This window comes from Symphodus melops, assembly GCF_947650265.1.
Source record: "Symphodus melops genome assembly, chromosome: 7".
Lineage (NCBI taxonomy): Eukaryota > Metazoa > Chordata > Actinopteri > Labriformes > Labridae > Symphodus > Symphodus melops.
Window position 1 is genome coordinate 19,270,261 of NC_136697.1, and position 24,603 is coordinate 19,294,863.

The following is a 24,603-nucleotide window of genomic DNA, read 5'->3' on the forward strand; positions in this document are numbered from 1 at the left end:
TGTGCAAAGCTTCTGAGAGTGACAAACAACTTTTTCAGCTTCCAGCACAGACGCAGCTTAGCAATTAAGGACATTGGTCACCTTTGTTTACAGTCTGACTCGAAAATTGGGAAGTGAGAATGCAGTAACGTAAGACGTGTAATGAGAATTTGTAGATGACCTTTAGTGCACAGGTGTGTCCTGACTTTTTTGCAGGGATTGTGGGAATGCTCACTGAAAAGTAAGTGGATAACACTTCTTCACTATGAATAGAGACAAGAACACTTCCATTTTTTTTAACTGTGACATTAACTGCAGAGTTAGGTCAACCCTTTTTTTTTTAAATTGTCAAAAGTTATTTAAGTCATAAAACAATAAATGGTAATCCATTGTTTTTACGTGAAAATATTTAATCATACATGCTAAAGTTTTAAATCTTAGTGTTCAGGTGCTCTAATTATTTAAAGACCTACTTACATTTACTAAACTGAGTCATTTCACTCTACATCTCATGAAAAATACGACCAAAAGAAAGAGTCCTGTGATTTATGACCATGCCACACACTTCTGCAGACCCCAGCCACTCGTGTTTGTTGTGTTGATTCTGGAGCGCTTGTCTGCACTGCTGTGTGTTTTGATATTTCATCAGGGCCTGCTAAACAGTGAGGAGGGCTCTCTGCCGCCCACCTCCTCTCAGACAAATTGCCTCCAAGATTGCAGAGGTGGGTCTGAGGCTGATGGATAGCTACACAAAGACCTGACGAGACCATATTTGCAAACATTAAAATCATATTTCCATAACATGCTGCTGGGCCACTTTAACAGACATGGCAGGTTGTAACATAAATGTTGCTTTAAGTTGCTCTGGTCTCACATACTTGTGTCTTGATTTGGAGAGGTTACAGTCGCTCAATGTTTTTTCCTCCTCCCTTCACCCTTTTAACCTCTTTAAGCAGTAATTACATCCACCCTGCTCCCTCCATCTGACCATCTCTCCATGCAGATGTGAACATCCATTTATCAATTTCAGCTCCATCATGTCTGACCAGTACATCCATGTTGCCCCCTGCCCTCTCTGACTGACCCAAACTCTTGTCTGCGCTCCTTCATTTACATATCCTTGAACTCTTCTCTTATCAGAGGATTTCAGCGCATCGCTGCTTCATCTCCACCTTTTCCTTCACCTCCTCTCTCTCCTATTGTCTTACATAAACACTCCCTTCCCATCCCTCTCTCCCTCTCTCCCTTTCTTCTTTTCCTCTCTCTCTCTATTTCTCTCACTCACTCCTCTTCCCCGTTGGCTTTCGCCTGCGTTTCTCTGTTAATTTGCCTGAGAATGCATTAGCTGTAATGAAGGCTGAGGGCCGAGGGAATCCTCCAGGGTTCCATTAATCATCCCCCCTCAGACAGGCAACCTTGATTACAAGTGGCAAGAAATTCATTAGAGCCGGGCCTCTGACAACTCTTATCTCCGCCACTAGATCTGACTCATTAGGCAGCCAAATTAAAGCTATGATGGCCCTGATGAAACTCATCGCTTGTTTATCTTGTGCGATTTGATGCATCTGCCCATACATCACTGTAGCCGCTGCCGTCCGGACCCTCCCAAGAAGTCAGGCCTGCAGTCAGCGCTGAGCAGGCTGCACTCTCAGAAACAGACACTAATGCGGTTCATGGCTTTACTCTTACTCTCTCTCCATCTCTCTCTAGGTAGGAATGTAAAAATGTTTTCACATCATTGCTGGAGAGATTTTCTGATATTTTACTTTGTGAATCACGTAGAAGAATTGCAGAATGAGACAAATATTGTCTGGATCTGTTCAGGGAAGAAACATATTGTTTGTACTTACACAGGTGTGTACAATTCAGTTTAATTCTCTTCATTAAGCTTGACCGGCGTGGAAGTCACAAGGTAATGCAAGAGTATGAAGTCATATCAAGATTAAAAAGAAAAGAGGAACACCAAAAAAACTGTGTAATGTTGTCAAAGGTTTGAGAGTATACAGGTGTGACATTTCATATGTGTATGTCAGTGTGTAAGCATATGTTTAAACTATTAGAATTTGATGGTTATTAGTGAGCAGAACATAGTTTGGAAGAAAATCTTGAATGAAACACTTCAGCTATAGGATGTCCACAATAACAACAATCATGACCCCAGTGCTGTGTCATGGCTCCTTGTCACCTCCACCCGGCTGCTCATAAACACTGAAATAGTCTTTTGCACTCTGTCACAACGTCGTGGAATTGAACCGTCTGTATTAGTCAGCTGTTGGACTTAATAAAACTTCCACTGACTGCTCCCTCACACCATCATCTCCCCTTCAATCCCCATCCAAGTGTCACAGTCTTGATGTATGAGGTGGACAGTGGAATAAAGTTTACTACTCATGGACACCCAGGTCACCAAATGTCTGTGTACACTCTGAGGTCAAACTATAAATTAATTTTTCAGAGTTGGCATCCATGAGAGAATTTAAAAAAAAAAAAAAAAAGATAGCAAAGTGTTTCTCTGCTCTATTCAGGAATAGAAAACACCATATTTTGGCTAAATGTGTATTGAGAATGAGGCAGGTTAATTTGATCAAATATTCATTCTAATTAAAAATCTGAATTATCCGGCCCTATTCTCACTTCAACAGGTGCTACTGCATTAGGTTTAACATGGCTCCAGGCATGAGTCTATTTTGGAACAACTAATCACTTTGTCTCATCTGAGCTGAACTGAATTATTCCAACATGAGCTTTCTCTGGAAACAGTTCAGAGAAAACCAAACCAGGAGAGACGCATGCAAATGTAAAAGTTTGCATAAAAACAATAGGAAATGTTTCCGCCTTTTTCTGTAAGGAGAGCTATGTGGTCAGATTCTTTTAACTGCATATTATTTAAAAGTGCTGATCTTTAGCAATCTAAGTTTCCATAGTAATTGCAGGAGCTTTCCATTCATTTTTCACTAAGGTGGTAAATATTAATCTCGTGTGGGAAAATATTTTCAACTGCAGGTTTCTATAATCATCTTATCAAAGCTGATCAAATATGATCATATTTAAGTATTAGTTTTTAAAAATGATCTACAGGTGTCAAAATATGAGTGAACATCAGATGAAATGACACTGGAAAACATCCGGTAAAGAACATGACACTATTCAAGTATACAGTGTTGGATCCATTATGTGACACACTGGAATATTTTACAGAAAGTACAACTTGTTTTTTTTGTTGTTGTTGTTGTTGCATGTTTTAAATTTGATTTAGAGCCTCTTTATTACATGTCTTGTGAAATGATAGGGATATATATTTTTGCACACACTTCATTTTAGGATTTTACAACAACAAAAACAGCTGCCAATGAGAGCTGCTGTGGGTTTAAAATTCCCTGAACAGTGACTGACAGGTACCTGTATTACGGTGTGTTGAATGTATTCAGTCTAATGATGATCCATCAGTCCAACTGAGACAACCCGGCCTCCTAAAGACAAATCAATCACTGATGGGTTTTTTAAAAACTAACTATGTACCTTTCAGACGCTGATGTTTCTAAATTGAAATACATGTTGTTGTTTTTTTATAGCATCCGGTTATTTATACGAAAAACTGTAAGAATTAAGCTAAAATAAATGTCCGTAAAACGTTCATTGTTGTAGTAAACTTTAAAAGCTGCAGGACGAAAATGCTTGAATTAATCCTGTAAATATCCCACATCACATCATTTTGTTAGCGTTCTTTCAAAACTACAAATTCAAAATTTTGTCCATAGGATTTTTAGTAACGATCAATTTCATTTAAATTAGTTCTAACATATACAAATGCGCCTGGTTGAAATTAATTCCACGCCATATTTTTTTCTGTCAGTTTGATTAGATATATTTACGCAAAACAAAACCATTGTTACTCTGTATTCTGAATAATAAAAGATTCAAACTTTCGTATAAAGCGATTTATTAGGTCAATATACGTTACACTTGTCCCCTGTTTGGTCATTATTTCCTTCACATCTCTTTTTTTTTTCTTTACAAATTGCTGTCAACTGTGGAACCTACAGCCTCCAAACAAAACGTAAAACATGACATGCAAATGTGCTCAACAAATGTACGAAACACAAAACAAAAATCCAGCTCCACCAAATAAGGACATGCACAACAGAACATTTTGGCCCTACAAATAAATACTTAAAAAAATCTTTACAGCCTCCTCTCATAGTGCCCCTTTGTACCATTTTTAGTCCATTTATATTTACATATTCACAGAAGAATAAATAAAAATGACAGCATTATGCCAAATAATTGTTCGTCTTAATTCTCTGCTCTCAGGCAGGATGATCGGCTCCTCCTGCGCCTCCTGCCTCATGCGCTCAACATGTCAGTGTTTTTTCTTGCTTGAAGATTTGTGATTTTTCTGAGTTCACGGCCTGGTCCCTTGTTCTATTTGTTGGTGCTGACTCCTCACTGCAAACCTGTTGACGTGCACGGGGATGGGGACCACTATTTTGGGGTTTCTTACCGGTTCTCCTGACCGGTTATTCACGTTGCCGGCTTTGATCCGTTTCCACTTGGCCCTGCGGTTCTGAAACCAGATCTTCACCTGCACCTCGCTCAGTTTAAGCGCGTGCGCGATCTGCGAGCGTTCAGTCAGAGAAAGATACTTTTTACAGTGAAACTCCTTTTCCAGTTCCAGCAGCTGCTCGCTGGTAAAAGCTGTTCGTCTCCTCCGGCTCTTCCCCGCAGAGCTGCCGGTGGGTAACGCCTCCTGAGAGCCGGCTTTCAGTTTGCTTTTCTGGGACAGGGAGCCACAGTTGTTCCCGTCAGAGAAACTTTCGTTCTCGCTGTCCACGGAGCTGTCCTCCCGGTCACTGCACGCGGTGTCTGCGGATTTTCGGTCCAGCTTCTCGTCGTCTGAGCTGTATAGTTTGGTCTCACCTAAAATGCGGATGAAAAAAGAAAGGCGTAAGATAATGAGTTTCTTTTGATGTAGGGCACCAATCATTGGCACATTCCAGGCTGTTAAAAGAAACCGCGAAAAACAACTTGAAATGTTGAATAAGCAGCATAACAACTGGATTTGAATTGGCCTGTTAAGAGTTGAAAATTGTGTGAACACTTTGTTGCTCTGCAAGGTTTTGGCAATTTGAAACAGGCTTAAGTTCTCCTTCAAACCAAACTTTCGTTTATTTCAAATGTAGTTCAGCATGCTCTCAAAATCGTCATATAAAGACCAATTTAGAAATATTTTAGGCCTACATCAAGCCTGCTATTAAAAAACAAGAATGTACAAGGATTTTTTAGTTCACTGTCACCATGGTCTGAAAAAACTGATGAAGGATCGCCCAATTCTATTTAAACTGGTCCCTTTGACCACACTAACGTCATTTTAACACATTTCTACGCCCAGTGGTCACTTTTTACGCAACGACCGTCAGGTTTAGTTTGGACTAAATACACTGAATAAACAATGAGGCCAAGCTTACCTGATATAGTTTGAAAAGTTTCTGAGAAGTTGAGCAGCTCAGAGCTCTTGTCCCGGTTGTGGAGGTCCTCAGAGTGCGGACTCTCCAGCCTCCTCGCCCCGGGATCTGCTGCGCTCAAACGCGGGCCTGGGAGCTCTTGTGGTGGGTAGAAACTGTCCGGTGGGTCCGAGAAACTTGGCATTGTGGTGGTGAGCGCGACCATGGACGGCACCCCTTGTCCTAAACTGGCACAGAACGTGTTCGTGAGGCGTCCCGCAAAAGAAGCCAAAGGCGCGAGAGGAGGTATCCCAGACGTTAAAGGCGAGTGGGATAAAGCTTGTGGGATAACCAAAGGTCTGTACGGCATGAACATGGGGTAACCCGTGTAGAGCAGGTGTCCCGGTCTGGGCTGTGGGGTCCCTATGAGTGAGTCGATTGAGAACGCTGTCCCTTGGCCGCCTGGTCTCTGCATGTTGCAGGCAAGTATTTTCTTGCGAGTGGAAACTTAAAAAGCAGGTGTCCCTTTTCCCTCGGCGACGCGTAAAACTTTCAGTGTAAGAACGGAACGGAGAGAAAGTAGATCCTGCGCCGCGTTGTCATTCCTGGGAGTGAGTGGACTGCTGCTTCTCCGGATCTCTGCACCCTGTCTGTCTCTCTCTCTCTCTCTCTATCTCTCTCTGCGCTTTGTTGTGAGCCCTGTCGCTACCTTTTCCCTCTTATTTGTCACACACTGAGACATAAACACACGCTCTCTATCTATCTACCAACTCCTCCCTCCGCCCCTCTCCCATGCTTCGAGTATGTGACTGTGTGTGCGCAGAGAGAGAGAGAGGGAGAGAGAGCATTGGTTATCATCTGCAATACAAGAGGAATGAAAAGGGGGTGTTTCCCTGGGGGCTCATCCATCTTCCTCAAATTACGCTTCATTTCCTTATTCAGCCTCTGACTTTTTGGCCGTCTTGAGAGGCGGTAGTTTCCCAGTGGACACCAAATAGACGGGTCGCCCCCCCTCGCTTAAGCCCCCCCCCCTCCCCTTTTGCCAGGTTCACCATTGACTGCAAAACGGTGTGAGAGACTGCTCCAGCCCTTCCCCTTCTATAATCGTTGACCACACCAACCCAATCAGCTATTATTAATTTTGATTGATGATAAGTAATTACTCTGGATTCAAGGGACAGCGTAAAACAACGGAGCCTTTTGTTGGAATATTGGGGCCGATGGGCATCAGAGTGAGGAGGGAGGAGAGGCAGATGTTTCTTCACTCTCTGGCCCTTTCTCCGCGGATAAAAACAATGCGTTAGGCGGCTTTGGAAAAAAAGAGAAGTGCTGCAACAATTGTTCCCTGGAGAGAGATACTCTGTGCGAAATTAGATTCAGATAAAGGAGGTTTATGCGAGGTCAACGGCAGAGTGCGTGGACACTGGCCAAAGTCAAATCGAAGTGTTTTCGCTTTTTTGTAGGAGATTAATTTCAACAAGTTTTTTTTTAATTTTTATTAAACGTTAACATTTCTAACGGACAATATATCAAGTGGCCTACATCATGCGTAAAGTTTTTTTTTCCTGCATTAAATAATGCACAAATCACTTTCTGCGCTCAAGAAGATGAAATTCATCCCTGATCAAAAATGCATGTAGGGAGAAGAAGAAAAAAATCACTCTCCTCTTTCCTTTAAGCACTGGTTTAATCGCAGATCATTTCACCTTTTAAATGGCAATGGGAACTGATGATGATTAGCCCTATTGAGTCCTGGGTGCCCAGGCTCTCCAACCGGTCGTCTGATTGCACGAGGACATAAACATATCACCAGCGGCTCTGATTAGAGGTGGAGGGCCAGGCCAGGCTAATTCTTATAATTGCGAGTGACTCCAGCAGCAGCAGAAGCAGCAGCAGCAGCACTATTTGATCTAGTGAAACCATCTTTACACTTTACAATTAGTCCAATTTTTTGTACATAATAATAAATTGTACATGCAAATAAAATAATAATCATTCGGATCTTTTTCTTGCTCCAAAAGTCTTACTCTATTGGATGACCTGAAGTATGTTCCAACAACATGATCAATGTTTATATTTATGTCAGGAAAATAGACTACTTAAAATGTGTTCACTGTTGTCTTCAGTATAAGGTAGACTGATCAGTTAGTTCTGCAGGTAAATCAAAATGTGCTAAATGGAACCTTAACTATACCTCAAAGAGAACTTTTTTTTTTCTACGAATGACTAAATGGATACTGACAGGTGCCACTTCCTAACTACCCTTAGTTTTCTCTTTCTCGTTTTCCTATCGTGTCAAAGTTTAAATAGTTCGGTTAAAGAAGAAGAGCATCGGAATCTCGTGCAGAGTAGAGTACATTTATAATTTGTTTTGAATGCGTCTTATGCAGTGGTAACACATGTTTGATTGTTGATTTGCTAGCTATCTGTTCACATTGAATTGTTTAAATATAAAGGATTAATAGGATTTTATTTAAAGTAGTGTTTGTAACTGTTTTATTTCTTCTGAACAAAACACCGTGAATGTGGAAAAATGACATAAAAACACCAGGATACAAGCCGAAGCACGAGAGGACCGAGGAAAGAAAGGCAATATAACATAAAGGAGAAAAAAAAAAAGTTTGTCACGGAGGTGTTTTATTCTGATATGAAGATTATTTATTTTATATAAAAGTCCTTACTAAAGTAATTTTTAGTGAGAGTAATTATTTATGCCTGCATTTGATAGCTATAATCAATCCTCTTAATGTGCATACATACCAAACTATGTTGATATTCTTTATTTATAAAAATACAAACATCTTTTATTAGTTATTCTATCTTTCAACTACCAAGTGCAGAATTACAATAAAAACTGTGATCTTAAATAGAAAATATAAAACACAATATCACATACGGTATAGTTTATCCACTCAAGCCTACAGCGCCCTCTTGTGGTGCAACATCAAACATGTAACTGTGCCGAAAGATGGAAGAAGAAAAAACTAAACAATCAAAAAGTGTCTCAATTGTTCAGTGCTAACGGTTGATGTCACGAGTGTTTTTATCACTACGTTTAAAATGTGAACAGCCTCTTCTTTCTCAAACATTACAGCACCCCGTCTCCATTTTACTAACTACAAGCTCACCACAGTGCTTTTTTAATGGATATAACCCCTGTACTCCAGCAGCAGGTAATTCTTGATAAAGGTGGGCAGATCCAGTTTAGGGACCACCTGGTGAACTCGGCCATCCAGGAAATTTCTGAGTTTGCAGCGAGCCAAGTGCTGCAGGGAGCGAGGAGTCATTGCCAGAGAGAAGACAGACTCATAGAAGTCTTTGTGCTCCTGTTGGATAAAAAAGATGAATATGAAATCCTTTAATGAGCACTGATTTCATTTGTCTGATTTTACTGTCAGCTGTTGTATTACTAAGCAATGACAATGAAGTACAAAAAAAAGCAAGACATTCTGGTTAAAAAAAATGAGTTATGTCCTTGCATTAATATATTGATCATGTGAAGGTCAAATTTGACCAACTACAGCTATAATCAACTTACACAACCTGGAGAGAGGAATGCAAATCTAAAGCTGTATTAAGACAGTCACATTGGTAGAATTATATTCATTGATTAATTAACAAGCTTGCCTTTAACACCTCCGGTGATACAGACTCAACCCAGGTGTCTGTGACTTTAAGGTAACTGTAAGCGTTGAGAAGAACTTCGATGGTGCGTGGAGACACACAGCAGTGTTTTAAAACCTAGAAGAACCATATATGAAATAGCAGTGTTAGTCTTTGTTTAGGCACAGACCACGGCTACACAGTCATATAATCATCACTGAAGTTCCTGAGTGAGCCTGTGACTCCATAGAACTGAAGAAATAAAGTAATTAAACACTTGTGAAATGAACAGATTGGTCTTCCCTCCAGGGGTTTAACTGGAAATTATGCAATTAGTGCTAATTAATCTCCTATTAACACTTGCCTAATTAGGAACCAGGCATTTTGTCTCATGCACGTGGGTTTACTGATAGTTGTAGTCTGTTCCCCGCAGAGAGTGCAACACTTCATGTTGTGTCATGAGATGGGAATGATTTAAATTGTGAAGTTGTGAAGTCTGGAATTTTCCAAGGAAGACTTGAGTGTTTCAAGAATTTCAAGGTGTTACATGTGCAGAAGTTTCTAATTATACTTAATGAGCCACCCTGATGAATAATTGGTTCCCATTGAAAAAAAAAAACAATTATGCTACTACAAACCATCCTGGAATGCTTTACTCCTCACAGAGTGTATGTGCACATGTTTTTCCATACATTATTCTAGATAACATGCAGACTTTTATTTCTTACCTTGGGCAGAGCTCCAGGCCACACTCGTATTGAACCGTGGTTAAGCAAAGCACGCACAATCCTCTCAGGCTGATGGGAAACCTTGTAGCAGACCACCTTTAGGACGTTGTGCATGGGAGCTTCACCACCGTAGTCCATTTCATTGACCCAGGCGCCTTTAGCCAGCAGAAGATCCACTATGTCTGGATTGACGTTTTTACAGGCCATGTGTAAAGGATTGCGTTTGTCCTGGTCCATGGTGTGGATGTTGGCCCCGGCCCCCAGCAGCTTCTGGCACACTGTAAAGTAATGTTGAAGCTCCTGCAGCTCCTGGGGTTGTGAACAAGCTGCGTTCAATGGGGTGAGACCCTCGTCATTCACTTTGTCCACAGCAGCTCCATAGCGCAGGTAGAGATCGACGAGGTCAGGAAGGCCATTCCTGGCTGCCACATGTAAGGGAGTGTCACCTTCCTCTAAAGTGCGACCATTAATAGCTGCACCATACTGAAGGAGATGCTTGGCACATCTGCAGACAGAATCATAGAACCTTGTTTTGTAACTTAACACAAGTTGTCTTTCAATGCAAGTATCTGTAATTTTCTCCTGGAAGTTTTATTTCACTCAAAATCTTTTATCACATTTGCAATGTTTAATTCATGTGAATATGAAGTAATATAGCTTCAATTCAGAATAGGATATTGAGACTAAGACTGTTCAATTCAATTAAAAAAACTTTATTTGTCCCCAAGGGGCAATTCAAGGGATCTGTGATGTTGAATCTAGCGGGAGCACCATGTTTCATCTATTCATGTAGCACTTTTAGCAATATTTTTTCAATACTCTCCCTGCTAGATTGTGACTCTCCTCCAGTATGTAGTCAATGATGGTAAAGTACGTGAGAACGTGACTAACGATCATCTCTATCGAAAGAAAACTCATATTGATTAGCAATTAATAAACCCTTGCTTAATTTATTTATTTTTTTTTCAACCAGGGATTCTGCTGCTACTTCCTTGGTGTAGCAATCCAATTATCTAATGGTTAGTTTGATGATGCTAAAAAGTCTCTCTTCCTTATAAAAAGTTGGGTCAAACAGCAATTAACAGGTGAAATGGTTCTATGATCAGTAGGCCAGGCATGTGACAGCTAATGTTAAAAACTGTCTTACTGAATTGTTGACTCTCATAATGAGCTGCTGTTCCACCTGCTAAGATTTGTGCATTTATCTGATAAGACGCTGAGCACCATCACTTTGGCTGTTTTTCACCAGATCATGAATTGTACCCTCTTGGGCACAAGTACACTGGGCTAAGACTGACTGCCTAAACCTCTATTTTTGTTCTACTTTACTCACTCAAAAGACTCAGGGCTAGTGCAAACATGCAGAGGCATTAGACCATCTTCTGAGACAGCATTGGCGTTGGCGCCGTGGATCAGAAGCAGTTTAGTACATTCTGGTTGGCAGTTTTCACAGGACTCGTGCAGGGCCGTGGTGCCTCCAGGTGCCAGGTCTATGTTGGCCCCCCGTTGCAGCAGGAGTCTCAGACAGTCCGTGAAGCCTCGGCCAGCGGTGATGTGAAGTGGTGTGGTCAGTTCCTGCTCATAACTCAGGGACCACAGTCCTGAAGAAGTAGAACAGTTGAAATCAAGTCAGGCTTTATGTTTAACCCTTTCCTTTTAAATCACTAAGCTGACATGCCACATGTAAGAAATCTAAAACATTAATTATAGAATTATTTAAAATAACTAGAATCAAAAAATGCAATAATGCAAAAAAAAAAAAAGCCCAATAGCCAAAAAAAAGGAAGGCCATGACTTTTCAGCACAACTGTCTGGCAAACCTACTCAGGCCTCTGTAGTTAAATCTAAAGTTCTTCCATTCATCTATGTTGCTGGTGTCATAAACTGCATCAATAAGGTGGCAATACTCATCGTCGTCCACGATACTGAGCACCGTTAGTTCATCGCCCACAAGCAAAGAGTTCCAGAACTGCAGAACACAGCCACTGGCTTTCGCTGTGGCGATCACATCGCTCCGGTATTTCTTCTGTTTGTGCCACTTCATTTTAGGAGCTACATATGCCATGCTCAAGCTTGCTCTGCTGCTATGTTGTGTGCTTTCTCATGAAGGAAATAAACACTTATGCTTGGTTGTTTGTGCACACGGTGCTATTTCAGGGTGGCGTTATATGATATTTTGGCTGACCTAACGAACCTCTCCAGTGCAGTGATATGGGAGCCAATGATCAGTGTGTTACACTGACTCAACTAAACCACTGAAGTAAATCAGTAATGCTCTTATGGGTTCAAATCATTAAAATAAGCAGAAAAAAACAGTTTTTGACAACAGAATGATTTTGGTAGTATTTAACCTTGCACAGCGTATCAATCCAACATTTGAACTTGATGTAAGGGGGGATAATTTCGAGGCACTCAACAAGTCAAAATGGACACAAAATGTAAGTCCTCTGCAAAATCAAAAGACAAGCAGCTTATTCTGCCATAGGTGAAAGGTGAATGGTATAAATATTGCCCTGCAGTCTCTGGCTATAAATAGGGCATCATTGTTTCTTTTAATGCTGCCTCAGAGTAAGATGCACCAGTTACACATTGCTCTTCATTGATGTATGCTAATTTCCAGGAAAAGACGAAGCAATGATGATGTGCACAATCATAAGAATTGCTAAATTAAATCCTAATGAAGACGCATGTCATCTCTTACCTTCTCCCGTGGCGACCCAGCGCATTTCCCCTCCTTGCGGCTCGAAGATGAGGTTTGCTGTGGATCCTCGAGGAAAGAGGTGCTGCATGGCCTCCAGGTCTCCGGTGTACAGAGCATTTTGGACGACCACATCCTGGCAGATGGCTGCAGGCGTAGTGGTGCTGTTCCTCGGCTGTGCTCTGTCCCTGAGCTTCTTTTTCAGCATGTAGTTATTGAAGTGGTGGGAAGCAAGCTGCCTCTTGTACTTGTGTCTCTCCAGCATGTCTTCATCAAGTTGAAGAGAGCGTAAGGCCATGGGTGTGAAGACAAAGCTGCCTTGCGACATGCTGATATCTCGCCTCTCAACGAGGAAAGTGGTTTTGTAAAATGTGTATGATGAAGTGGAGGAGACTCTGAAAAGGCCTCTATCTCTGTTGCTGTTTCTTTCTCTCTGGCTAATGTCTACTATGTGCCTGCCGGCTGTTCGCAGGGTTGGTTCACAGACTTGTTTTGATATTCAGTATGTGACCCTCACTGCAGAGTGACAACTAATGCTATTTTTATGCCTCACATGCAGACACTTGAGCCTCTCCTGTTTGCCTCCAGCAGAGTTACAGCCATAAAAATGTTTCTGTGTCAGGCTGCAAGCCATGCATGAGTTGATAATCAAATGTGGTCACGACTTCTGCTTTTGGTATGAAAAAGCATTTTAAATACACATAATCTTATTGAACTTACCTTTAACAACCTCAAATAGGAGGTTTATTTCGATTTCATTTTCAAGTATACTGTATTTTGTGCATTTACTCTTTGTTTACTTTAAATTTACGGAGCAAGACAAGTCCATACAAAAGGCTAAATCCCTGTTATATCCAAATTATGCATTTCCTAACAGCGCTTTTTACTGATAAACTTATAACAGTAAGTAAGCCGACTTTAACATTTGGGTGATTTTGAAGGTCAAATTCTGTCTTAGAGGAAGAGCAGATATGGATGCCCTAAAAGCCCCTGTGAGAATGTGTTTGCAAAATGTCTTTTTCTGCTCTGATTTTTTTTTTTTCAACAGCCTTAATGGATTTTGTGTATCCACATGACTCCCTGTATTAGAACATTAGGCTGAATGACTGGCAACCGCTGTGTCACTCTGCCCTACGTGTAGAGTTCTAACGGTGGAGGGATGGTACATAATTAAGCCTCTTAAGCTTACTCGCTAAGCTTCTGATAAACATCTATTTTGACTGATGGACCACCATTTTCCAGTACTTCTGGAACACTTCAACAAAACTGATTCCATCTCTTTACTCCTTACACCCAGTTTAGGTTTTCATGGCCGAAAAGTGTGACTAAGAATTACCTTCGTTTTTAGATTTGTTTGTTCTTTATTGGATATGCAGTGCATCAAATGCATATATTTGAATGTCTGTTTATCCACCTCTGTGTTGGAGTCCATCAAGGTGCCTGTAAGCTCTGTGGAAAACCAGGTTGGCACCACAGGTGGAGAAATATATTTTTTATAATATTTGCTGAGAGGTTTTACCTTCTTTGCCATTTGAACACACAAAAGCACCCCTGCATCTCATCTATACCTTAACGACTGTTCTGGTACGGAAATCAAGGTCATTTATTTTATGTTACAGTTTGGTAATAGATGCCACATTAAACTGAAGGCGAGTAAGAGTTTCAACTTTGAAAACACACATTACCAGAGAGAGACTAGGAATATTGTTTTTGCGGCTGGAGTACATCCTTTTAAATGATATACATAATGAGTTTATAATATGCATCTGGGCTACCTCCTCTCTACTTTGATGTCTTCCAAATGGCCCGGGTGTCATCAGCAAAACATGTAGGCACTTTCCCGCCTCATTGACTCCCAAATGTATTTTAAATATCATTCCTGGTAACGCAATTATTTAAAACGCTGAACTAAACACTTACTAATGGGGAAAAAGACAGCGACTTCGATAAATTCATTTCTCAAATGGTGGGCATTCGTGTTTCTCTTTTATTTTTTTTCCTCTCAGCAGCGGAGGAAACTCTGATGGCAACAAAAAAAAACAAAAAAAACATCAGCAATAGTAACACCCCCTGCCCTCACAGCCCCCCTGTGGACATATTAAATCTTTGGTTTTCTCACATTACCCACCAGTAGCCGTCTCTCCTTGGTTTTTCTGGTGGTCAACTGCCAACCCTTCCCAAGGCAGTGAGAGGCTGGACATCAGCAACAGCCCTGATGAGAGAGAAGCACTTCATTTATGGAATCAGAGGCAATTAGTTCCCTCTGATTATGTGCCTCTTAATGCTGTTTTGAGTACTGTGGCACTCAGTAATACAGAAAAAGATTAAACTATAGCCTTCCCTCCACACTGAGCAGTCATTTAATATACTGAGAACATAATGAAATGTACACAGTAATTACAGTAATATTAAATGCTAATGGATTTGGAATTGGATCTGTTGTTAGTCTAAGACAGAGTCAGTGCACACCAAGAACAATCTAAGTTTTAAGAGAGTTACCAGTATGCAAGAGCACTCAATTATCCTTCAGGTATTTTATATAACAATGAGTTATATGTAGCTGATTTCTAATTCGATCTGAAGAGTCCAAATGAAGGCCAGTAAATGTACAATGTTTTACTGTAAGAGCAGTTGCAGTGCAATCATCTCACATCTTGGAAGTTTTACAGAAATATAGTCGAAAGGTCACCATGGTTGGAAGAGATGAGCATTCTTAATTGGCTAATGACGTCAACTGAAGGGGAGTTAGAGGCTGCATTTGTCTACTGTTCCTGATTGACATTTTAGCTTATTCAGATTTTTTCTTATTATCATTTTGACCTCGACATTCTATAAGGACACAACGCTTCTTTTATGGCCAATCAACACTGGTTTACTTCCACATGTATGGCTCATCACAGTCCACACTATGGTTTAAACTCAGGGCCCTGTTTGCAAATCTCCCCCAGGTCTCATCACAATGCTCAAGATGTTGGTAGATAACCTAAATGAATTTATGGAGCCCTGAATTGAACAGTAGCTCCAAACTACTCTGTGGACATGATTACTTTTTCTGTACTCTCTCAGTGCTGAGCCCACTACCTATAATGTATTGTATCGGTCTTTGCAGATTCCAATTGTCTCTTAATGCACTGATCACCACGCAAATAGCCCTCTGTTTCATCATGACAATTGAGAGGTTCATATTTCAACCTAATAGTCGTGTATAACTTTAACCATCTATCACAACCTCATTTCATTGCGCTTGCAGTTAATACGCGCTTCCCTGCCAAGTGGAACATTTTCTAATGATGCACTCTCACACGAAAACAAGGCAAGCAAGTCTGGGCTCTGCATCACTCACTAATGCACCCATCTATAATATGTTCATAGCAGTCTGCCTAAAGGAGACAGCAATGACTACCACTTGGCATGGGCATGAGGGGATATGGGGAAGGTTGCAAGATACAAAACCTAAATGGCCATGATAATCGCGAACAAAGTCACTGCCATCAAAGACTGTATCCCCCTCATAATAACATCGGTTGATTTCATATCATTACCAAGAATACTGGGAAATAACCAAAATGGGTATCTCAACAATAACAGTCATTGGTGGGAGTCACATCAAGTGCATTATTGCAGTGAACCCGGCTTAGGATGTTGACAAGGGTCGCCTAATAGGTGTATATAAAACTGGATGTAAACAACATCCTAATTAGAGAGACCTTTATCAGTTCCTGCGTTTTATGCAGATTGGACTGTGTCATTATCTTGTAATCAAGTAGTATTCAGTTGACAGTGTTGTCTTTTTCAAGACCTGATTAGAATAAACAACGAGGATACAATGTTGCATTATTTCCTGTGTCACTTTATAAAAGGCCTGGCTACATTTATTTTTAAGATAAGTAAATAATGGATCTTATCAAGTTTAAAATGGGCCTGAATGCAGACTGGAGCACACTTATTAGTTTACAGCATTAAAAAGTGCATAAAGAGTGAGGTTTTGACACTTCTGTCTACACCAGTCAAATTGCCTATATTACAAGAGGATTTACAAAGAACCAAAGTTTTTTTTATTATTGAAGTGAAATAACATTTTTAAACAAGACACATTATGTTTTTTGTTTTTCAATTTCTTATGTTGTAGTTCAGTTCAGATCTGTTTTATATACATGTATGATTTTTGTTTTAAAAATCTAATTAAAAACGTTTTTCGTGCAGAACAAATATCCAGGAAATTCTGATAAATTCTATCCAGTAGCTTATCGATTATGTTGTGGCCTATAACAAAGTGGTTGTGTCATTTACAATGGCCATCTTTGCTTGAACAGTGGAAAGTGCCAACAAGTTATTTAATTATGTGTTTGCTTGTTTTTCAAAATTGGACTTATGTGCAGTTTGATAAGACTTCAAGGTTTCTAAAAATATGTCCAAGCATCAGTAAGTGAAGTCAAAAAACTTTCTTTAATCTACACTTGGCATGATAACTTGTTCCTGGTCCCTTTAGCTAAACTAATGTCTACATCCTAGCATTGAGCACATATGATGATGATTTCACTAATCAAAAGACAGATAGTTTATAGCCACTGATTTACATTAGGATTACGATAAATACATAAATACAGGCCTACCCCAAAAGTAGCTTCAGGTATCTTCAAAACAATTTTTCAATCATATTGGTGGGTCTGTAAAGTTGAGGAAGACTTCACTCAGTAGAAAGCATTAAAACAAATATGGAACAAATTCAGTTGCATTTATTTAGCTCTTACATCTCAGTCCCTCAAATTATGTCAGGCACCTGTTGGAGTAGGTGTGCTTGGTACATACAGTCTATGGTGTGTTCTGTAGGCGACCTCTCCTACTAACTAACCTTTCTAATTTTGTACACAAGTAGTCCTATTATGCAAACCTGGGAAGCGAAGGGGATGACATATTTTTTTTCTACAACAGGCCTACTCTAATTTCTTTCATCTGTGTTTTTTGTGATCCAAGTTAACTACTGGTGAGATAGCCTAGAGTACAAAATAACAACAGACTACATAGTTATAATGTTGACAGCATACAGTGAGTTGTATTTACTGTATGTTGAAACCAAAGCCAGCTGGAGTCGGCCTAAGGATTGACTAGGCTGTGGGGGTGTGACATTGAGAGACTTGGAGGCTCTCCAAGAGACTCCTGTAATGTCCTATTAAATTATGAAAACAGTTGAAAAGTTGAGCTGTGTTGTGAAGAAATGTTGAAGAGATGCAAATGTTGCCCTATTCCTTCTTTAATTGTTGAATTAAAAAAATGAATGTTTTGAAAATATTGTTCAATTGCAAGTGTAGTGAATCTGAGGATTTAGATTTTGCACTACAACATGGATTTAGTGAATATAAAAAATCTAAAAATGCAGTATTTCCTTGTTTGATGTTCTATTTTCATTTGTTGATGTGGAATCGCTCTATTTTTTAAAAAACATTTTTTTGGCATACTTAGAGAAATAAGACTGTCCAATACCCTGGATATGTTTGTCTTATTAATTTCCTTCTATGGTAGCATTTTACATAACTTTAACTACTGTTGGATGTTATTTGTCTGTAATGTCATATGTAACCATCAACTGACATCTGAACCATTTGCTAGAGGTCAATATTTCATAAACTAAATAGTCTGTTGAATAAAAAAACACCTCATTCTCACAGAATGCAATAAGAACTGCAAGCAAAAATGTTTCTACAGCTTGTTTTCTTGGTGGGGTTGTTAAAGGGATAAGGCAAAACATAACCCCACAGGCAAATATTTAAAGATGAGAAAAACAGTATGAAAGATAAAGGAAATACTGACCTCATGTAGTGTCATTTGCTACGCGAAACAGTTTATTTTAACCAATTAACGTTTGTTTATTTGATTTGTAATAATCCACATTTATAATTGTCATCGAAATTATATCTCATCCATTATTTTTGGGCTCATATTCAATATATGTTACTCAAAGACTGAGGTGTCCCACTTTTATTATGTAAAATGCGCTAATACACCATCTAGTGGTTATAATGTCGTGTTACTTTCCCTCTTGATAGTAACAAGTAGGGGATTAAAATGTAAAAAAAAACCCAACAACAATCATCTTTTCTATGCATTTATTGACATGTATCGGGTTCCAAAGTGACGGATCCGGTGTTTTGAAACGTGTAGAATAACTCGAGGTGTGAGTTACGGTATTTATTTGGAGCTGGTGTACTTGGTGACAGCTTTTGTGCCTTCAGACACAGCGTGTTTGGCCAGCTCCCCGGGCAGCAGCAGTCTCACTGCAGTTTGCACCTCTCTGCTGGTGATGGTGGAGCGTTTATTGTACTGAGCCAGCCGGGACGCTTCTGTGGCGATTCTTTCAAACAGGTCGTTCACGAAGGAGTTCATGATGCTCATGGCTCTGCTTGAAATCCCTGTATCCGGGTGAACCTGTGAAAGCATCGGGAAATGTCTTTTAGTGGTATTTTTGAAAAGCAGGAGGGGGGAAAAAAAGCGATGCACTTCATGCTATTTCGCGTTATTATTTTTTTTACCCACCTGTTTCAAAACTTTATAGATGTACATCGCGTAAGTCTCTCTTCTTTTGGCCTTTCTTTTGCCCCTTTTCTCTCCTGGGGTCTTCCCCTTTCTCTTAGGTATATCGTTAGTCATTTTTTAAACGTTCAAGTTCTTGAATTTCGACAATGTTAAACTATTTTAAATCCCGTTTCAAGAAGATTATAATCCGAGTTTTCTGTCTCGTGCAAAGCTGTTTATGTAGTTGGCCTTAATTAGTGATCGATTAAATTCACCTGCTTTGTTTTTCTTCCTCGCCACATTACGATCACGGGTACACGTTAAAATCATGGAAGGGGTCAAACTAACGCTAGACGGCTTACTACACGTTTATTTTGAGGCAGGTAATATAGCCTACTGTATATATTTGGGCTTTTCTTAAAGTGTATTAGGTTAATTATATCAATGCAAATTATACTGTTGCACATAACAATAGCGGCCACTTGGTGGCGCACTTAAACAATTTTTTGGACTGCATGAAACGGTGTCTGTGTTATGTTCCTGAAGTTGCTTCAATTGAAATCCATTGTGATCTTCATTAAAGCTTGTAGTCTGAGAGATATTTATGACCTATGAATGTCTAAATACCATAACATTTACAAAAAGGGAAACCCTTTTTTTGACCAGCATTTATGTTTCTGTAAGCTCACTCTTGATTTTCGTAAAGTCCTGTGCTTTTTGCAGATTGATGAATGCACAGTGAGGCTATGCTCATTAAAAATGTATGGTATTGTGACATAGACTGGATTTAAACAGGCCCCAGTATCCCATCCTCAATGTCCCCACTGTCATTTTGTCTGATTAAATATGGAGCTGTCGGACAAAATGCAGATGTGTTTGGGAATTCTTCTGTTTTCATCTGTGGTCTGAAAGCATTTTTTTAAAAATACTGTGCTGCTCTGTGTTAAATCCATATTACAATCTCCTATTTGGCACTACCCGCTGAAGCACAGTATTTTATTTATTTTTTTTACTCCTGATTGGTTTTAGACTATTTAACACATTTTGATAAACACATCTTCTCATCAGATATTAAAAAACAAAACAAAAAAAACCCACTTGAAATACCATTATAAAGAAATCACAGTAAATTTGCACACGTCAGTGCACAGTGGTGGATGTGCATTGAAATTTAACTTAGCGACACTGTGGTGGCAGATTGTTAAAGTGGTGCCATATGTTTTATTCAATTATGAAGTGCTACATTTCTTTTGCTGTTTTTTTTGTGCTGTCTTTTTTGCATGTGTTAGTTAGTATGGGCTTTCGAGAAGAAGACATCATGGGGAGAGATGAGAAGGGATTACATACAGCAAAAGTCCCAGAGTTTGAAAGGAACTTGAGATGTGTGGTGGACCCAGCAACTTTACGCTAGAGGTATGCTGTATCAGGTGAGTTACCAGAGCGCCCCTGTTTACATCTCCATTTGTCCTGGACTCTTTCAGTCACTGTCTGTTTCCGTACTAGACATATTTAAACAGTGTGCAGGAGTTTATTGTTAGGTTTTTCATCGACATATTTCTCTCCTATGCACCTGTCTTGTGAGATAGATGAAAGGTTTTTTTCCAATCCTGGACTCTTTAAAACACACACTCACACATGCACACCTAGGATTTTCATGCTTCTATTTTGTCAAACATACATGTCTTTTACATTACGTTTTCTGGCTGTTTTCTCCTATGTAATTTCACTTATAAATTTGCCGTATCTCTAGCTCTAGTCATGTTGTATACTGCATTAGCTCACCAACTTTAAATACACAATTATTTGTCATTAACTGATCTTGAAACACATACCTGATTAAACTAATGGTACAGGTAGGGACTTATATGTTTCATCCCCCATGTTTGTTCTTACTTTAATAGTATTTAATTTCCTTGATGATTTTCTCCAATACTGGCATGTAAATGACAGTATAAACCCATACGGCACATCATAAAATGATTTTACATCTTGTCTAAAGAGCATTTATGTATTGTATGATGTACTGTAGCTTCTGTATTCCTGGTTGATGAGAGTTGAGGTACCTTAAGAAACAGACTACAAATAAAACCTTTTATCACACATTCAGATTCCTCCAAAGCACTATTTCATGCTAATTTATCTAATCATACCGGTGAGGTTCCAGACAATTTTGAGATGCATGCATACCATAAATCATCTTATGGGTGAGCAGTAAACATGGAGAAATTTACTGCAAGTTGTGAAGTAAATTGACAGTTAAGCTAAGGCAAACAGCTTTAAGTGTCAACACTTTATAATACTGTCATCATTGAAGCTCTTAAAATAGCTCTGGACTGATTACTTAAAACCTTTAGCAAGGTGTAGTTATTTAATATCTTGGCATACAAAAAGAAAGGAAACATATTTCTATAAGTCCCTGCCTAACTATCTAAATGACACTTATCTGTTTTTCTAGTAAAGGCCACATTTGTTCTAGTGAATGACATATTGGTGTTACAACTTGAATATTTAATTAGTGCAGATTCTTTTCACTGTATTTTACCATTTCTGTGTCCAGGGTCTTGAACCCTTGCATCTCCTCTCTCATTTGAGTTCTCCAAACGGATAGTGAGCAGTAGATAACGCGAAAAGGCTCTTATCAAAGGCTGTGTTTATGCAAGGTCATCTGCAGCTTCTGAAAAAGCAACCATTGGTTGAGTGTATGAGGAAGGCCATGTATTTCTCTGTTGTTTGGCAGATTTCTGCTTTTAGGTGTCTGTCTGTCTGTCTGTCTGTCTGTCTGTCTGTCTGTCTGTCTGTCTGTCTGTCTGTCTGTCTGTCTGTCTGTCTGTCTGTCTGTCTGTCTGTCTGTCTGTCTGTCGTGTGAACATCTGTTGCTTCTTTACATTTGTGCAGTCACAGAAAAAGAAAATAGTTGGCTGTTATGTTTATCACAACCTGTCTGTCATATAGACATATTGCTAAAGGCTATGTGAAGTGCTTGCTTTATTTTTTCTCTGCAGTGTTTGTTCCTTAATACAACAAAACAAAACTTGATACCTGTAGTGATTACTCTGTTGATGCACAAATTCATAAGCTAGGCTGCTTATTGAATCACAAAAAGAGACGAGCACAGCATAAGGGCTGCAAGACAACAAAAAAAACAGATAAAGCTGGTATGCTAATACATGAACAAAATAAGATATTTAAACACTAGCTTTTGCACATCTGAGGCATCTCTTCTTAAGAATTCAAAATCAATATACCCGGGTATGGTTAATTACAGGTGAATGCAACCAGCACAAATATGCATCAACAAGTGTCATCACCTTTGGTCAACTCTGTGTCTATTGATTTTACATTTTAAAGAGTACATGTTTCAGACAGGCATTTTGCCTAAAAAGTTGATGTTTAAATCATCCTATTATCCCTTTTGTCTTTATGCGTTGACCTTTGGCTTATTATTGATCTTTTATGGAGTGAGTCATTAAAAACCTTTTGCACAAACAATGCTTATTTGGTTTGTATTGGCAATAAAAGAACTAGATCTGCGGTGCAGATACAAAAAAGATCAGGAGTTTTTTTGATTGGATTACCTATCGCTGCGAACCAAATGATTTTTAATTTAAACATGAGCACCACACTTCTTAAAGGACTAGAGACTTGGGGTTTACATTGAAGTTATTACATTTAAACTTAAAGCTCCCAATTATTGACTTTTGGAGTTGCAGTGCCAGCTGCTATTTTATCTGAAGTAGAAAAACAGAGGTGGGGAGAATTGCAAAAGATCACTTTTGCTTGGATCTGTAGTTGAGGTTGTGTTTTTTTCTTCCTCACACTGGCTTGCTCTGTTCAGTGCAGAGTTGCATCTCTGCTGCTGCTTGATGTATGTCCTCTTAAACGTTGACTGCTTTACTGCAGGGTGTTCTTCCTAACAGCTGAGGTATTTTGTCGGATCTGGTTTTAGATCATACTTATCTTACTTTTGGGTTTTAGGACTGATATGGACCAACCTAAACCCTATAAATCTAAAGAAATGTCTTATGTTTATTGAGTAATTTCACATCTCAAAGTTCAATCTAAAGCCTGCACACAAAAAACAAAGTGCAATGCTTCGTAGTGCCTCAGTATTGCTTTAGCTTATTAATATTCCCTGCATTATGTTGTTCATTCTACCATCCACTTGAAACCCAATTACTGAAGAAAAATCCAACTCGTCCTGTAATCTGCAAACACAGACATGCCTGTCAGTATGAATTACAAGTTTAAGTTTGCTCAACTTGAACCCAAACATAAACATAACCCAAATGTAAATACAATACAAATAAATGCAGCTGAACAACTATTTGCAGTTTTATTGCTCAATTTCTACATCAATCTTTATCAATCAATATTTATTTGTATAGCGCCAATTCGTACAAATCTCGAGACACTTGTGCAAATTTCATTGTGTTAATCAAATTTATTGAAGCAAAATTTCTCCCGTCTGACCCTGAAGCAACAAACCGAGGGGGTGGGCCTTTTCAAATAGATACCAATGTTTGTTTTCGTCTCCATCTTGTATAATCAGCCACAGCGGGGAACTGGGTCCGAAATACTGCCGCTTTCAGTGCTAAGTGACTGACCACTAGAGTTTCGCAACTCCAGTTTTCCACAGACTCCAGTTATTACGTTGTCCTCCATTCCTGACGTCAGCCTAGCTGAAGTTGGATATTTTGAACTCGCGTGAAGCCATGATAGACAGAAATTACGCCTCCCTCGCGCACCATTTCTAGTCCATTTCGTTGCACAATGAGTCCCTACATGCAATTTACGCCATTCCATTGACTTTCTATGTGCTGTTGTAGCAAGATGCAGGAAGAGGTAGAATGAAGAGGCTCACATGGTTTTATCCACTTTATTTTGATGTTTATAAGGAGTTGAATTCGGTCAGCCTTGTTAGAAATGACAGTAGTGCCCGATTGGCATTGGTTTGTTAGCAGCGTCAATAAATAAGGACAGTTGGATATTTAGCCTCATTGTTTTATTTTCTCAAACAGTTTGTATTGAATTAATTCATATTTCAAGTAACTATTGTGCTGCTATAATGGTTTCAGTAAAACAAACTGAGAAAAAGGTGAACATTTTGTCGCTCATTAATGATTAATTGATCGTTAATGTGTTCAACTATCGGTTAAAGGGATACTTCACCCATTTACATGAAGCTGTGTATCATTAGAAACATGGTAGTAGTGTTGAATGGTCATGAATTCAACCCTCATTTTTCCCTGAGACGAGAAAAATTTGTTTTTTTTTGCCTGGAAGTTTTCTTCATGTGATGCAAAAAGCGTCATAATGCATCACATGAAGAAAACTTCTAGGCTGATACACAGCTTCATGTAAATGGGTGAAGTATCCCTTTAAGGAAAATGACTGAAATTTGCATCCTTTTTGTAGCTAAGATTTACTGATAGCGACATGCAGTTATACGAAGTGATATTAATTTTCAAATTTAAGTCAATGCTAACATTTAGACAAAAATCACACACTTGAATACTGACTATTTTCTCAAGTTCTGAAAACAATTTAGTATTTTTCATCAAATAAATCCAAATAATGGTTTCATATTACACAGTCATTTTGAACTCAATACATGTAGTTTAATCACCTTAGTGGTCCATATCCT

The 24,603-nt window shown here is 39.2% G+C and overlaps 4 protein-coding genes across 5 annotated transcripts in view; 1 reads left to right on the forward strand and 3 right to left on the reverse strand.

The window, feature by feature from the left end:
• Nucleotides 1–3,884: 3,884 nt before the first annotated feature.
• On the reverse strand, nucleotides 3,885–6,131 carry gbx1 (gastrulation brain homeobox 1). Its single transcript, XM_079349173.1, has 2 exons — nucleotides 5,445–6,131; nucleotides 3,885–4,896 (listed from the first exon to the last, which is right to left on the reverse strand). The coding sequence occupies exons 1-2, from the start codon at nucleotides 5,893–5,895 to the stop codon at nucleotides 4,382–4,384; spliced, it is 966 nt and encodes a 321-aa protein (XP_079205299.1). The 5' UTR covers nucleotides 5,896–6,131; the 3' UTR covers nucleotides 3,885–4,381.
• A 477-nt stretch (nucleotides 6,132–6,608) lies between these two features.
• On the reverse strand, nucleotides 6,609–12,938 carry asb10 (ankyrin repeat and SOCS box containing 10). 2 transcript variants are annotated; one of them, XM_079348000.1, is made up of 5 exons: nucleotides 11,576–11,964; nucleotides 11,085–11,352; nucleotides 9,752–10,256; nucleotides 9,048–9,161; nucleotides 6,609–8,746 (listed from the first exon to the last, which is right to left on the reverse strand). In XM_079348000.1, exons 1-5 carry the CDS (start codon nucleotides 11,814–11,816, stop codon nucleotides 8,561–8,563), a joined length of 1,314 nt encoding a protein of 437 aa, XP_079204126.1. In that variant the 5' UTR covers nucleotides 11,817–11,964; the 3' UTR covers nucleotides 6,609–8,560. The 2 variants fall into 2 exon arrangements, with proteins under 2 accessions (XP_079204126.1, XP_079204125.1); XM_079347999.1 differs by lacking the exon at nucleotides 11,576–11,964 and adding an exon at nucleotides 12,453–12,938 and having other exon boundaries at nucleotides 6,707–8,746.
• A 5,600-nt stretch (nucleotides 12,939–18,538) lies between these two features.
• h2bk1 (H2B.K variant histone 1) lies at nucleotides 18,539–19,215 on the reverse strand. The gene is made up of 2 exons (XM_079347991.1): nucleotides 18,981–19,215; nucleotides 18,539–18,872 (listed from the first exon to the last, which is right to left on the reverse strand). The coding sequence occupies exons 1-2, from the start codon at nucleotides 19,092–19,094 to the stop codon at nucleotides 18,636–18,638; spliced, it is 351 nt and encodes a 116-aa protein (XP_079204117.1). The 5' UTR covers nucleotides 19,095–19,215; the 3' UTR covers nucleotides 18,539–18,635.
• A 1,047-nt stretch (nucleotides 19,216–20,262) lies between these two features.
• The window catches only part of asic1c (acid-sensing (proton-gated) ion channel 1c), a 92,136-nt gene continuing 87,795 nt past the window's right edge, over nucleotides 20,263–24,603 (forward strand). The window contains exon 1 of the mRNA XM_079349281.1: nucleotides 20,263–20,386. Within this exon, the coding sequence (XP_079205407.1) occupies nucleotides 20,375–20,386 (12 nt within the window). The 5' untranslated portion in view covers nucleotides 20,263–20,374. The remainder of the gene's footprint in view (nucleotides 20,387–24,603) is intronic.

Bases quoted from the DNA above. Each gene is read 5' to 3' on its own strand.
- gbx1 (XM_079349173.1), bottom strand. From the start codon at position 5,895: ATGCAGAGACCAGGCGGCCAAGGGACAGCGTTCTCAATCGACTCACTC. The intron at 4,897-5,444 runs GTAAGCTTGGCC...TCCGCATTTTAG, and splicing joins AACTTTTCAAACTATATCAG to GTGAGACCAAACTATACAGC.
- asb10 (XM_079347999.1), bottom strand. From the start codon at position 12,777: ATGTCGCAAGGCAGCTTTGTCTTCACACCCATGGCCTTACGCTCTCTT. The intron at 9,162-9,751 runs GTAAGAAATAAA...TGGTTCTTCTAG, and splicing joins GGCCTGGAGCTCTGCCCAAG to GTTTTAAAACACTGCTGTGT. The intron at 8,747-9,047 runs GCAAGCTTGTTA...TTTATCCAACAG, and splicing joins TATCACCGGAGGTGTTAAAG to GAGCACAAAGACTTCTATGA.
- h2bk1 (XM_079347991.1), bottom strand. From the start codon at position 19,094: ATGACTAACGATATACCTAAGAGAAAGGGGAAGACCCCAGGAGAGAAA. The intron at 18,873-18,980 runs GTGGGTAAAAAA...ATGCTTTCACAG, and splicing joins TCTATAAAGTTTTGAAACAG to GTTCACCCGGATACAGGGAT.